This window comes from Leptopilina boulardi, unplaced genomic scaffold, assembly GCF_019393585.1.
Source record: "Leptopilina boulardi isolate dan_hultmark-lab unplaced genomic scaffold, ZJU_Lbou_2.1 LbouV2_1, whole genome shotgun sequence".
Classification (NCBI taxonomy): Eukaryota; Metazoa; Arthropoda; class Insecta; order Hymenoptera; family Figitidae; genus Leptopilina; species Leptopilina boulardi.
The window spans coordinates 1,331,064-1,346,369 of record NW_026137640.1 but is presented as its reverse complement, the minus strand read 5'-3'; the positions used below and the strand labels follow the sequence as shown (position 1 = coordinate 1,346,369).

At 23.3% G+C, this 15,306-nt stretch overlaps 4 protein-coding genes across 4 annotated transcripts; 1 reads left to right on the top strand and 3 right to left on the bottom strand.

The window, feature by feature from the left end:
* Positions 1–121: 121 nt before the first annotated feature.
* On the bottom strand, positions 122–2,021 carry LOC127290339 (deoxyribonuclease TATDN1). The gene is made up of 5 exons (XM_051318862.1): positions 1,854–2,021; positions 1,499–1,678; positions 859–1,252; positions 528–731; positions 122–411 (listed from the first exon to the last, which is right to left on the bottom strand). Exons 1-5 carry the CDS (start codon positions 1,888–1,890, stop codon positions 306–308), a joined length of 921 nt encoding a protein of 306 aa, XP_051174819.1. The 5' UTR covers positions 1,891–2,021; the 3' UTR covers positions 122–305.
* Positions 2,022–2,696: 675 nt separating this feature from the next.
* On the bottom strand, positions 2,697–4,801 carry LOC127290261 (PR domain zinc finger protein 15-like). Its single transcript, XM_051318773.1, has 2 exons — positions 4,348–4,801; positions 2,697–4,216 (listed from the first exon to the last, which is right to left on the bottom strand). The coding sequence occupies exon 2, from the start codon at positions 4,188–4,190 to the stop codon at positions 2,754–2,756; it is 1,437 nt and encodes a 478-aa protein (XP_051174730.1). The 5' UTR covers positions 4,191–4,216; positions 4,348–4,801; the 3' UTR covers positions 2,697–2,753.
* Positions 4,802–5,018: 217 nt separating this feature from the next.
* On the bottom strand, positions 5,019–8,394 carry LOC127290403 (uncharacterized). Its single transcript, XM_051318972.1, has 4 exons — positions 8,251–8,394; positions 7,652–7,863; positions 7,195–7,393; positions 5,019–5,717 (listed from the first exon to the last, which is right to left on the bottom strand). Exons 1-4 carry the CDS (start codon positions 8,263–8,265, stop codon positions 5,289–5,291), a joined length of 855 nt encoding a protein of 284 aa, XP_051174929.1. The 5' UTR covers positions 8,266–8,394; the 3' UTR covers positions 5,019–5,288.
* A 2,871-nt stretch (positions 8,395–11,265) lies between these two features.
* LOC127289941 (uncharacterized) lies at positions 11,266–13,871 on the top strand. The gene is made up of 3 exons (XM_051318307.1): positions 11,266–11,367; positions 12,040–12,295; positions 12,770–13,871. Exons 1-3 carry the CDS (start codon positions 11,353–11,355, stop codon positions 13,255–13,257), a joined length of 759 nt encoding a protein of 252 aa, XP_051174264.1. The 5' UTR covers positions 11,266–11,352; the 3' UTR covers positions 13,258–13,871.
* The last annotated feature ends 1,435 nt before the right edge of the window (positions 13,872–15,306 follow it).

Below are 15,306 nucleotides of genomic sequence, written 5' to 3'. Positions count from 1 at the left end.
ATTATTACGATCAATGAAAATGATTTTTAACAAGAATATATTAGGTTCTTATAAAGGAGATCGAAGGAATGTGACAGTGCGGTCACAATTCACACACGTGTGTATAGTATATACTGCAAAGTTTGTTTTTTTTTTTTTTCGTCACAGACAGTATTTTTTTTAAAATAATTTCTCGCTCTCTTTCTCTCATCACACTTTCACAAACAGTCTTAGCGCGTGTATATATATATATTTATATATAAATGCTCGAAAATAAGTGTAAATGCACTTGTACACTCGGCGATTGAAAAGCTATTTTTTTTTCCTCACAATTCATATGGAAAGAAGAGCTTCATTGTATTTTTGTAAATTTGATTACAAAGATATTCCTCTTCCTCATCTCTGACACTCGCCAATATTTCTAAAATTTGTCTGCAATTAAATAAAAAATATGCGTTAATGCGATTGATTCTATGTAAAAAAGAAAAATATTGTTATAAAAATGGTTTATTGGAATTATTGGAAACAAATATATATATATATATTACACTATGGTGCAAGGCTCGTTTCGTCCTTTGACCATTTTATCTGGTTGCCATTTTTCCTTTTTCACCGATGGAAAACGTGTCACAACATCTTTGAATGATGCATGAGTTGGCCTAATTTCACACCATGGACAATCAGTTTCTATCACTAGACGATCGGATGGAATTGTTGTAACTGCACACAGATTTTCCTCTGTTTTCAACGAACTTGAAACAAATTTTAAATTGTTAAATTTAAAAAAAAATCCTTAATTTACAAAATTTTGAATTTAAAAAATTAATATTTAAAAATTAATTTCTAATTCAATGATATAGAAGCTAAAAATTTAATTACCATCCATTAATACCAATATAAAGTCCTAATTGAAGTAAACTGTATGCTTCCTCTGTATTACCATCGAATGAATGAACAACACCAGCTGTTAATTTATCTTTATTTTTTCTTAGTATTCGAACAAAATCTTCGGCAGCATTACGACAATGAAGAAACATTGGTAATTTCAATGTGGAGCAAAGAGAAAGTTGCATTTCAAAATATTTTTTTTGTATATCTTTAGAGCAAAATTGAAGTCTATCATAATCAAGTCCCATTTCTCCAATTGCAACTATTTTATCTTTATTATTAATTGCAATTTCAGAAAGTGAACTGAGATACGCTTCAGGATCTCCGGATTCTTCAAATTCATTGCAACGCGTTGGATGACAACCAACAGTCGAAAATAATCTCTCTATTAAAAAAAAAAAAAAAAAAAAATTTATTTTTAATTCATTTAAAAAAAATAAATATTTTCAAATAATTAAATTCACAATATTTGAAAAAAAAAAACAACAAACTTTTATAAACCTATTAAATTTTAAAACACTTTCTAATATTATTATAAAATATTCAATAAATAAGTAGAACACGAATTTGATAAAAATCTATATTTTAAAAAATTCAAATAAAAACAAAAATATTCGATTTGTTTACATACCATCTGTCCTGGCAATTTCTAAAGCTTTTCTACTTTCCTCAACACTGCCCGCTGTAATTATAATTTTTGACAGATTATTATCCCAACTTCTCTCTAATACTTTATCTAAATCCGGTTGATGTTTTTGAGATTCGTGATAAATTCCCTGATACATAGGATCCGTTAAATTTGCACCAATATCTGTAACAATGGATAAGTAATAACAAAAATGTTAAAAAAAAAAATACTTGCCTTTTTTGACATTTCCGTAACCTCAATATTTGGAAAAAAAAAATATTTCACATTTCTCACTTATTAATTTTATATTTTTACAAATATACAAATTACTTTTTTTTTGGGGGGGGGGGGGGTTTACCTATAAACTTTCGTAAATTTATCATTTTTTTCAGCATATAACGGTGTTTTAATTATATACGATAAAAGTATATTATTATATGTATTGCCGAGTGAAAGAGAGAGGTTAGCCTACAGTGTACGTTTTGTTTAAACCGGCAGGACCGGCGGTATCCGCGTCCTCTATGGTAAAGTAAAAAATTATGCTTTGGAAAAATTTTAAAAAGGGAAAGAACAAATTTAAATTTCTCATAATTAATTTAGTTCTTTTGTAAAATTATTTCAATTTTTTTTTTTTAAATTAAATATTTGCAAATACTTTTTTTTTTATAAATCGATAATTTAATTTTAAATTATGTTTATTTAGGTAAGAATTTTTAAAATATTTTTTCATTTTCATATTGATAGTTTATTAATATTTCATTTATTAACAAAAAAAAAAACAAATATTAAATACAAAATATTTGTTTATAATGCTCAAAAATTAAATTTTTTTTGAAATTGTAATTTTATACATTAAGGTATTTATTTACAAATCGTTAACAATTTAATATTTATATTTAAGTTTTTTTTTTTTTTTATTTGGAATTTTATCAAATTTTTTTCTATCAAATAACTTTTCTTTATTTAAAGGTGTTCATTTCGTGCATTTCAGACTTTTCAAAACGAAGCGTATGCAACGTTTATGATAAACGATTTTTAAAGAAAAATTTTTTAAAATGAAAAATTCTATAATTTTTTGCCTAAAAAAAAAAAATTTCTTGAAGTTTTCATTAATCAACAAATTATAAAAAAATATTTATTAGGCAAAAAATTATGTCTTAAAAAATCGTTTATCATAAACGTTGCGTACTTCAGCTTCGTCTTTTCAAAAAAAAAAAAAAATAATAATAATTTGTTTACAGCTTTTCTTAAAGCTTGCTCATATTTCGTCTTCCTCATCTTCTTCTTCAAATTCCTCTTCGTTTACTTCCTCGAGTTCTTCTTCTTCCTCTTCTTCTTCTTCTTCTTCTATTTTAATTTCCTCAAATGTAATATCATCCATTATTTTAGTAATTCCTTTAGGCCGTGATTGATCTTCCTCCGAATTACTACTATCGCTATTATTTTCTTTTGTTACATCAATTTTGTGCTCCTTAAATACATGATTAACGAAAATTAATTCTGACGTTACTAATTTACCACAAACTTCACATTGCAATGTTGAACCATCATCAGCTTGTAGGCAATGTGTAAATTTTTTATGTCGTTTATAATTTGTCACATTAAGTTTATGTTCATCGTAGACATGTGAAACAAAACTTGTATCTGTTTGTAATAATTTACCACAAACTTCACATTTTAATGTTGATTCATCCTCTGCTTGCATGCATAACATTAATTTGTCATATTGTTTAAATTTTTTTTTATGAAGTTCCAAATGCCTATCATGATCGACACGAAGACTAAATTCATATTTACAAATTTTACAATAGAGATAATGTTTTTCAAAACGTGTATGCGATCGTAAAGTTGGAAAACTAGAGTAAATTTTCAAACACACTGGACATTGTAAACAAACATGAATTTCAAGTTGTTCAACTGTATCAAATAATGCTGAACAAGAATCACATTGATAGGTTTTATTCTCAAAACAAGTATGTTTAAACCAATGTTTTTGTAATTGATGTACAAAATCAAATGATAAATTACAAGAAATGCAAATTAAATTTTTAAAATGATCTCTTTTTACACTAAATGAATTTTTTGCTATTAACATATGACTTTCGAATACTTTTTTTTTACTAAAACATTGATTACAAACTTCACATTGATTTTCATGACATTTCAAATGAGAACTAAATACATCTAAATCGTCTGTTGAAAAATTACAATAATTACAAATTAATTGTTTATCATTATTCTCTTCAAATGCATGTGTTAATAAATGACTTTTTAATTTACATCGTGTCAAAAATAGAGCATTGCAAGCAGGACATTTAATAAATTGCTTTTTAGGAATATTAAATGAAACTTGATTTGTAAAATTATTTTGATTAACAAATTCATTAAGGCGAAATTGAATTGGTTCGAGATTATCAGATAGTGAATTATTATCATCTTCTATTGTTATTATTTGAACGGCCTCTGTATTTTCTTCAAGTTTCAATGGATTTTCCGAATCGGAAAAACCAGGATCATCAGGATCCCCGGTAATAACTTCTTCTTCATGATCCAATTCTAGCATAGTGGTAGCGACGAATTTAAAATCTTGATCCTGAATGTTTTCTTCATTTTCATCTAATTGATTCTTTCTTTTTTTTGACGAATTTTCCGTTTTATATTTCGTTGTACGATTTTTAGTGCCAGAAAAAGACATCTTTTTATGTTTTTAGTTTAACGAATCTGAAATAGAAAATAAAAAACTTAATTTATCTTTGTAGGTTTTTGTTAGATCAAAAAAAAAAAAAAAAAAAATTTTAAACATTTTGAACTATGACCTAATTAAATATAAAAAATATAAATTATCTACTTACGAGATGTTTTTTTTAAAGAAAAATCCGTATATGAAAAATATCTTTTCCAGTAATTCACATTCTCTCACATTTTTGATATTCTGTTTTTCCTTATTATTTTTTCATTCGTATTTTAAATTCTCAATTTTTTATAAACAAAACACAAATTTAGTTTCGTTCCTTCGCTAAATAAATATATTGTGTATACAACAAAATTAAAAAAAAACTTTTATTAGCGTGTCACTTTATATTTTCTTTTAAAAAAAATTTTTTTGTCCTTTTTTTTAGGTTAGGTTAAAGAAATTATTTTTATACTCTATTCACTTCAATTTTAGATAAATTTTCACATTAACAAATTATAATAAATTAATTTATTATTATGTGCGTTTATTATTAACGCAAAAATGCAGAAAACAAATAATAATTATTTAAAACAATAATAGATTGCAATATGACGTTTTGACAAAACGGACAAAACTTTCTCAATAACGTATCAATATTATTAAGGTTCCCGATGCAAAAAGAATTTCTCTTTTCACTGATGTAACTAAGAAGGGTTCCTATATATAATTAATATTATTATTTATTTGTTTATAAAAGTGTTTATAAACATAAGTGTTTTACAATTTAATCTTTGTATAACAAGAATTAATATTAAATAACGACTTAAAATTAAAATATAATATCATATACACAAGTTGGCAACGCATTCACATATTTGATTTCTACAAATTTTGCTTAAAAAAATAATTATATTTTTAATTTACTTTTTACAATATTAGTGTTGACTATTTACAATAAGAAAATTTTTATAATAATTTCTTTAATATAAATAGAATTTATTTTCTTTTTTAAAAGATAATAATTATTATAAAAATTTTCTTGGAACCAATATGAAATATTGTCTCTCTATTAAAAAAAAAAAAATAATAATAATAATAATAATAACACGCAGTAATGAATTAATCTTTACTTCGTTTCTTTTTGTGTTGATGACCATGATGATGATTGTAATGACCATGATCAAAACCAATTCCATAAGGACCGTGAGCACTATGTCCAAGATTAATTCCAGCACCATGGGCAATTCCATGACCTAAACCTGCACCATAAATACCATGACCTATGCCATGACCTAAACCTGCACCATAAATACCATGACCTATGCCATGTCCAATTCCATGTCCTAAACCTGCGCCATAAAGACCTAAACCTCCACTGAGTCCAGGGATTCCCAGACCATAATGATCATGAACAGGAACCGGAACTGGAATTGGAATTGGTACCGGAACAGCATGTTTCACCGGAATTGGAAATGGATGATGAACTGGAATTGCAATTGGCGTTTTCACTGGAATTGGAATTGCTTGTTCCACTGCAACTGGAATTGTCTGTAAATAAAATTAAACAATTAAATAATTAAATAAAAAAATTAAATAATTAAATAAAAAAATTAAATAATTAAATAAATAACAAAATTAAATAATTAAATAAATTTAAATAATTAAGCAACAATTTAAATTACATAATTTGTAATAATAATAATAATAATAATTTATTTCATTGTATGTCCTTTTCAAGGACCTTTACAATTTCCTTTTCACTACATATTTGAACTTTTTTCATGATTTGTAATAAAATAAAAATTAAAAAAAAAATAAATAAAAATAAATAATAATAAAATAAAATAGTAAAATAATTAAATAAAATAATAATAAAAATAATAAAATAAATTTTAAAAAAAATTTTTTTGCAAATTTAAATAATTAACAAAATTAAATATTAAATAACAAAATTAAATAATTAAATAAATTTAAATAATTAAGTAACAATTTAAATTACATAATTTGTTAATTAAAAAACAGTTTTTTAACTAAATAATATAATTTGTTAATTAATTAAGCTACTTGAAAATCGCTAATTTTTTTTTTTTGTGAACCAGAATTAAAAATTGTTTTGATCAGCGAAAAATTAGAATGTCTGATCGAAACTCACTTTTACTACTGATTAAACTTACACCTCGAGTTACGGGAATTTATAAAAAATTCCGTCTGACAGAAATTGATTTCTACTACTTAAGTATATATTTTATATTTAAAGTACAAGAATTCGAAAAATTTTTTTGACTGAGAAAATGTGACCTTCACTATTTATATGAAAAATAGAGAAAATTTCGAAAATTATAAATTGGAAAAAAATTATATTTGATTCAAATAATTCGTTAACTATTTTCAAATAAATATTTAATTTAATCAATTAAATGCTTTATTTTTTTTTAAATATAAATTATTTGGTTCACATAAAAATTATTTGGTTCAAATAAAAATTATTTGGTTCAAATAAAAATTATTTGGTTCAAGTAAATATTTATTAGATAATAAATAATCGATTATTTGAATAAAATAAATGATTTTTCCATATGGGAATTTATTTTGGACAAAAAATAAATTATTTGGTTCAAATAAAAATTATTTGGTCAAAATAAAAATTATTTGGTTCAAGTAAATAATTCTCAGAAAATAAATAATCGATTATTTGAATAAAATAAATTATTTTTCCATATGGAAATATATTTTGGACCAAATATAAATTATTTGGTTCAAATAAAAATTTTTTGGTCGAAATATAAATTATTTGGTTGAAGAAAATATTTATTAGATAATAAATAATCGATTATTTGAATAAAATAAATTATTTTTCCATATCGGAATTTATTTTGGACAAAATATAAATTATTTGGTTCAAGTAAATATTCATTAGATAATAAATAATTGATTATTTGAATAAAATAATTTTTCCGCAGTGTATGAAAATTTATTAATATCGAATAAATTAAAAATAAAATTAATTAACAGTTAATAAATTTACCTGTGGTATTGGAACTGGAACTGGATATGGTTTATGAACGATCCTTTCAACAGGTATTGGAATAAGTTTTTCCACAGCTTTTTCCACGACTATTGGCTCGGGGGCATGTTTTTCAATTGGTACAGGTTTATTAATTATATAACCCGGAAATTCCTTTTCCGGTGATGCATCTACATCAATACCCGAACCAGTTTTCCATCTACGGTAAAATAAAAAAAAAAAAAAAATTATAAATGTACACGTTTAACTAGACGAGCTAAAAATATAAATTTCTTTCTTATTTCAAAATTAGAATCGAAAGTGAATGATTAATTAAGGTGATGATAAAATAATGTCATTATATAATATTGTATACCAAAGAAAGATAATATTTTTAGTTTTTTTTTTAAAAAATTTTGATTCTTAATTTTTTAATTATTAAAATTAATTATATAGAAATTGTGTATTTTTGTCTTACCCTTCTAAATTTGGACCACTTAGTGGAAGTTCGGGTCCAGATTGAAGAGTCGGTAACACATGATGTTGATGAGCATGTTGATGATGATTTAAATCATGAACTTCTAAATTTTGAAGACCAATCCATCCGGAACTTGAAATTCCACGTTTCTGTTGCATTTGCTCATTATTTGTTTCCGCATGTGCGGAAGTACACAAAAGAGGAATCAGCAACTAAAAATTAATTCAAATTTAGTTAAAATTATTCAAAATTATTCAAAATCAGTTAAAATCCGTTAAAATTAATTCAAATTTATTTAAAATTATTCAAAATTATTCAAAATTATTTAAAATCAGTTAAAATCCGTTAAAATTAATTCAAATTTATTTAAAATTATTCAAAATTATTTAAAATCAGTTAAAATCCGTTAAAATTATTTAAAATCAGTTAAAATCCGTTAAAATTATTCAAAATCAGTTAAAATCCATTCAAATTATTTAAAATCAGTTAAAATTATTTGAAAATTAATTAAATTACTAGAAAATTAAAAAATTAATTAATAAATTAATTAATTTTGCCTTAAGAAAAAAAAAAAAAAAAAAATGGAACCAACTTCTCACCAAGAATATCGACATTGCTGAGCTATGCTGATGGACTGTTGTGAGTTGTTGACAGAATACGCTTTTATATTTGCTCAGGGAGTGGTCCAGATCGTGTTCCCATCTTTGATCAGATCGGAAACTCGGCCTTGCCTATCGTGTCTCATTTCCGGGGAGGAAAAGTATAAAGAAAATCCCGTCTTTGATCGTGAACTTTCGACGTAATCAATTTTTATATAAAAAAAGTATTTTACACACAATTGTTTTCCCAATATTTATATAAGATCAATTACAAACTTAATCTATAACGGCGCGAATTTTAAAATTGACCAATCATAATATTATAATTGGACAATTTTTAAAAATCGCGCCCTATTCGGTCATTTCCAATTTCGGTCAAATCGTCAGTTTTTAGAAATTCTGTAAAATAATAATTTTAATTAAATTAAAAAATTAAAATAGAATTATTATAACAAAAAAATAAAAAAAAAAAAAAACATTTACAAAATGGTAATGTAAAAAGAAAATGTTTACATTTGATTTGGAGATAATCTCATCTTTAGTGGATGTTGGGAGCTTTTCTCCCATTTTTGCTTTTGGAATAAAAGCATATATCATCGTTCACATATTTTATAGTTATATACCTTCATGCCACTGACCTACTTCAAAGTTTATTATTCTTTCTTCGTACCTCTCACATATAAACATACTTCCGGTGAAATCAAAATTTCCATCCCTCGAATATGGAGCTAATATATTACATTCTGGACCTGAAAATAGTTTTCCATATATCTTGATCGATAATCACAATCAGTGACTTGAGTTTTTAATTTTTTTTTTATCTCGAATCTAAAACGGAAGTGAAAATTGCAAATTATATTATTAAAAATTTTAAATATAATCAGATAAAATATCAATATTTTTGGTTTGAAACAAATTTCTTTACATAATTAAATTTTTTTATCATTAAAATATAATAAAAAAAAAGATAGTTTAATAAATAATTGGCTTACAAATAAAATATTTATAATAATGAAGTTAAAATTATATATAAATAAAAAGAAAAGTGACTTTAGTTTTATAAAAGAAGGTTGAAATAAAAATAAATTTTTCTTGAAATATATTTTATTGACAGTGGAATATAATTTTAAAGTTGTAACTTTCAACTTGACTTCCATTGGATATATATTTACGTCAACAAGTGTTTGCTTCTTATGTAATCGATATATTTAATATAAGAAAAAGTGTTTATTACTACTTTTTCTAATCCACAAAATATTTAATCACAGAAAATTAAAATAAGCTGCAACGCTTATTATTTTAATCCAATTTTGCATATTTTAATACCAAAATGAATTAAAATAAGCAAAATTTGATTAAAATAATAAACTTATTTTAATGCCTTTTAATTTTCTGTAAAATTATTAATTTAATTAAAAAAAAAAATTATGTTTTTAAAATATTTCTATTAAAACAAACTATTTTTTTTACCAATTATTATATATATATACAATGGTTTCTTTTTTTTCAATAAACATTTATAATTGTTCTCTTTAAAAGTTTAAAAGTTAAATATTATTAAATTATAATATTAAAAATGAACTTGATATCTTGATGTAAAATTAAATTTTTTCCTTGAAACTTCAATAATGTAACATTGATAAAATAATAATGAAAATAATTTTCATAAAATATTTCAATTCGTAAATTAATTGCCTTATTAATATCTTAGTTTACTAATTCCCTTGAAACAATTTTTATTTTGGTTCAAGTTCTTCCAGGATTTTTTTTTTTTCATAATTAGCATATTATTATTATTATTCTTTTTTATTAAAAAAATAATATAATTTAAAAATTTGTTTATTTCATAAATTGGTAATAAATAAAAAAATTAAAAAAAAAAAAAAAAAAAAAGGAATAGAGGAAACTTGAAATTAAAAGAGAAATTACACGTAAACGTATATAAAAATAAGAAAATTCGTCGAAATGAGATTAGTTATTGTTAGAAATGTGTATATTACATGTGTGACTTGAAATTGCTTAGCTTTTTTTTCTGTATCACAAAACTAAAACCTTCCGCATTGGAATTACATTGAAGACTTTCTTGAGACTTTCATTTTCTAACGCGAACCATTTCTTTTGATACCATCCATTCATTATTCATTACAGATGTATTGTAAAACAATTTTCTTTCCACTCATAATGATATTATAAATTTTCATAAAATTATAATAATTAAAATATACCTTTCTATTAGTTTTGTATTTCTTTTATGAATATTCAAAAAATTATATCTAACAATTAGAAAAATTATAAGAAAATTATAATTAATTATAATTATTTATAATTATTTATAATTAAAAAAAAAAATTATATCAATATAAAAAACTTTATCGAAAAAAATATATTTTTTTGAAAAATTAAAAATATTATTAAATTATAGTAATAATTTAATCAATGGTATTTATTTCATCAAGATTAAATTATAACAATTTTTCACGTGCCACTTTCGTTAACAAACGTGAGTTAAGTTACGCATTTAAATTGCATTACGAGAATTTTAATTAAAATCTACTTCCACGTGTGTCTCTAGATCATTATAAAATTTTCGGTAATGTGCCAAGTCAAGTTCAATGATTGCCGTAATTATTATTATATAAAAAATCCAATAAATTTTCGTCCTCTCAATATTTTTTTTTATAATATTTATTTATAAAAATAATTATTTATAAACAAAAATTAAAATAATTTTATATTTATTTAATATTTAAAAAAAAGTTTACTTACAAATAAATTTTTTAATAAACACCGATTGAAATTAATAATAATTAATTAATTAATTAAATTAATTAATTAATATTAATAAATTTTTAAACAATAATTTGTCAACTTTTTCCAAAGTCAATAAAAAAAAAAAAAAAAAAAACTGCAACAAATTTGGCTACCACCCAAAAGGATTAGAAACAGCGAAAGTTAAATATCGAATCGACAATCAATGAGTTCTCCAAACTGATATACACATATGGTATACGATGAGTCCTATAAATACTTATAGGGGTCACAAATTAGAGAGCAAACGCAGTTTTTCTTCAACCTCGATGCTACCAGGAACATAATTATAAAATGAATTTCATTTTGGTATTTATCGATTTTATAATTAAAGAAAATTTAATTTTTAAACAATTTTTTTTTTTTAAAGACCTCGATATATAGTGAATTGTGAATTATTTTTATCTTATATATAAAAGTGATGATGGATTAAATCGACTAATGGATTTTTGCAGAAAATCAACATATTTAATATATACAGTGAACTTGCGAGAGTGTTACTAATTCATTAATTACTCGTATAATTAGTGCGAACAAAAATTAAAAATCGATAAAACGGACTTATTAATTTCATTATTATTGATTTAATAAATAAAAGACATTTTTTTTTTTTTATAAATATTCAAGGTTTTTAAATTGGTATTAATTTTTTGTTACAGCCAAGTGATTTATTTTTAAACAAGTGTGTGAAATTTGAAAAAAAAAAATGGAGGGAGAATAATAATTTAAATATAAATAAAAAAAAATTTTTAAACAAATAATTGAAGAAAAATAATAATTTTTAAAAATATTATTAATTATTAAATTAAATTATTAATTAATAATAAAAGTAATTATTAATTTAATAATTAATAATTAAATTAATTTATTTATTAATAATCAAAGTAATTATTAAATAATTAACTAATAATTAATTAAATTATTTAAATTATTTATTAAATTATTTAAAAAAATAATAAGAAATTTATTGTATTTTTGCAGACAGTGATGCTGATTGCTGCAAGCGCATCAGCAATAACAGTTGAGAAACGGGAGAAAATAAGTTCAATTTATTCAAAGAAACACGGAAAGAGAGGAGCTTTTAGTGTTGAATACGGTTATCCCTCACAAGAGCCAGCACCAATTTATGAGGCACCAAATCAACAAATTCCAGTTGGATATGATTATTCACATCCTTCTCCAATTTTACCACAGCATCCTGAACCAATACAACCACCAGTTGCAGTTCAACCAGTCGGTTAGTTTTTTTTTTTTTTTTTTTTTTTTTTTTTTTTTTTTAATTTTTTTCAAAAAAAACACAAAGATATTTTAACGATTTTAATAGAATAATAATATTTTATAATAATAAATTACTATAAAATAATAATATTTTATAATAATAAATTACAATAAAATAATAATAATACAAAAAATAGAATTAAAAGAAAATAAATAAAAATAAAATAAATAGGTACTAGGATTCGTAGAGTAGTGGTCAGCGTTCTCGACTTGCGTTGCGTAGTCCGAGGGTTCGAGCCCCAGCAGAGTTGGGTTTTTTTCCGCGATAGAAATTAATTTAAATAGGCATAGGTAGACTATAAAAAGCGAAATGGGTGAACCAAAAAATAATTTGGTTGAGAAAACAAATAAAAATTGATTTAAAAATAAACAAAAAAAATAAATAAATAAAAAAAAATTAAAATAAATAAAAATAAAATAATAATAATTACAGGAGTGCCAGTAGCTCATCCAGTTCCGGTACCTCAACCAGTGCCAGTACCGCAACCAGTAGCAGTGCCTCATCCAGTACCACATCCATTTGCAGTGCCAGTAATTCATACAGTAATAAAACATGTACCAGTTGATCGACCAATATCAGTGCCAGTAGACAGGCCAGTACCATTTCCTGTTGATAGGCCAGTAGCGGTGCCAGTTGATAGACCAGTACCTGTGCCAGTGGATCGTCCAATTCCAGTGCCAGTTCCAAAACCATATCCAGTACATATTGAAAAAATTGTTCACGTACCAATTGAAAAAACTGTCCACGTCGATAGACCCTATGCTGTTCCAGTTGCTGTTCCTAAACCATATCCAGTTGAAAAATATGTCCATGTCGATAGACCATATCCAGTTCATGTGGCTGTGCCAGTACACGTGCCAAAACCATATCCAGTGCCAGTGGCAATACACACTCAATATAAACCATTTCATGGATGGTAAAAAAAAAAAAAAAAAAAAAAAAAAAAAAAATTAGAGAATCCTGCACTTTTAATAAAATTTTTAAAAGGACGAAATTTCATTTGACCGAAATTATAAATCATTTTGGCGCGATTTTTAAAATTATCCAATTATTGTCAATTTAAAAAAAAAACGTCCCAAAATCTTTTGTCTCATTATTTTTTCAATCAAATAAAATTCGAAGAAACAAAATGGAAATTCTATTACCAAATTTCGAATCGCTTCAAATTCTTTTGAATGAAAATTCGGCTAAATTGAAAAGTTAATTAAATTAGTTAATTGAATTAGTTAAATTAGTGTATTGAGTTAATTATTTTTTTTGTTTAAATTTGAATGAAGAGAAATTCTGAAAAATGAAAATTCTAACATATGTAATGAATTTTAATGAAATATAAAAAAATTGGAATCACACATATCACACGTGTAGTGATAATATATATATTATTTTATGCTTTAAAAGTTGTAGCACCTTCGCATTGATTTAATTCTTGGTATAGTCCTTGGTGAATACTTCATAATATAATTCTTAAATTGCACATACAATAGCATTGACACTGAGAGTTCGAATTTACAAATATATTAGCGCGAAAGATGAATCATGGAATTTGACAATAGTTTGCTCTTCTTTCATTACAATATTTTTTTTTCCTAAACTTTTATATAAACTCTTTATTATTCTTTGACAATTATAATTATTTTTGCAAGTTTTTTTTTTATAATTATGATTCATAAATAATAATTATATTTTTAATAATTACAATTTCTAATTGTTTTTTTACACTGAAAAAAAATTTATTTGATTCAAATATACCGGTATTTGAATCAAATAAATTTTTCCAGTGTACTATTTGGCAATTATAATTATTATGGCAATTTTTTTTTTATTATATTATTTATAATTTATAATTTACAAATAATAATTACAATTTATAATTACAGTTGTTTTACAATTAAATTACAAAAATAATGAATAATTTTCAATTTTCTTTCAATTATATAATAAAATATTTGTTCAATAAAATTAAAAAGGTACTTTAACGCAAGGTTAATAAAATTTATTTTAAAAACTTTCGTATTATGTATGTTTAATGACTGATGGATAATAATTAGTTCACAAATATTTAATTTACATAGAAAATAAGGAGAAAATTTCCATATATATAATAGGATCATTAACAGAGTGTTTATATATAGATTTTAGTAAATGTTGCAAAAGATTTAAAAAATTATTCATTATATAATTAAGAAAACTAGGTTAATGGAATATTTACAATAAAAAAAAAAGACGAAGACAATTTAAATGTTGTAATTTTTTAATTGCACTACTTCAAACCGCGGGAATATTGTATTAAAATTCGAATATTCAAAGTTCATGTGCCATATAACAAAATAAATATTTTTATATTTTAATTTAAAAAAAAATGTATCTAAATAAACGTTATTTATTTCTTAGATATTTTATTAATTTTATTAATAATTTTTTTACAATTATTTTTAAAAAAATTTTCTTATATATTTTATTAGATAAAAATTTTTTAATTATTTTTTTTTTACTTTTATTTTTTATCATAATAGCAATAATTTTTACTCGAAATAATTATTCCTAAAAATTATATAAAGAATACAAATCCAAAATCACAAAATGCAATAAATTGTCATAAACGTTTTGGAAAAAAAAGTGCGAAAACAATTATTGCTTTATATACATATATAAAAAAAGGAACTTGTTAAAAGTAAAATCTACATTATCTGCAAGAAATATTTAATAAGGTGGATAAAAAAAGTTGACACAAACTAATTGGTACTTTGTAAAGTCTGTCAATAAACTATAAACCAATGGGACTTGAATGCGTGTCTTAAAAAAAGAGCTTGGCACAAGTCGTGGGAAAGAAAATTACTTTATACATATGTGTCATGAAAGAAAGAAAAGAAAAACAAGAGGAAAAGGTCAAATAGCGTTGGTGTTATAAATTTTTAAATAATTAGAATAGTCTTGCCTGGCGAAGGCCTTTCTTTTTTTCTTTCCTGTAT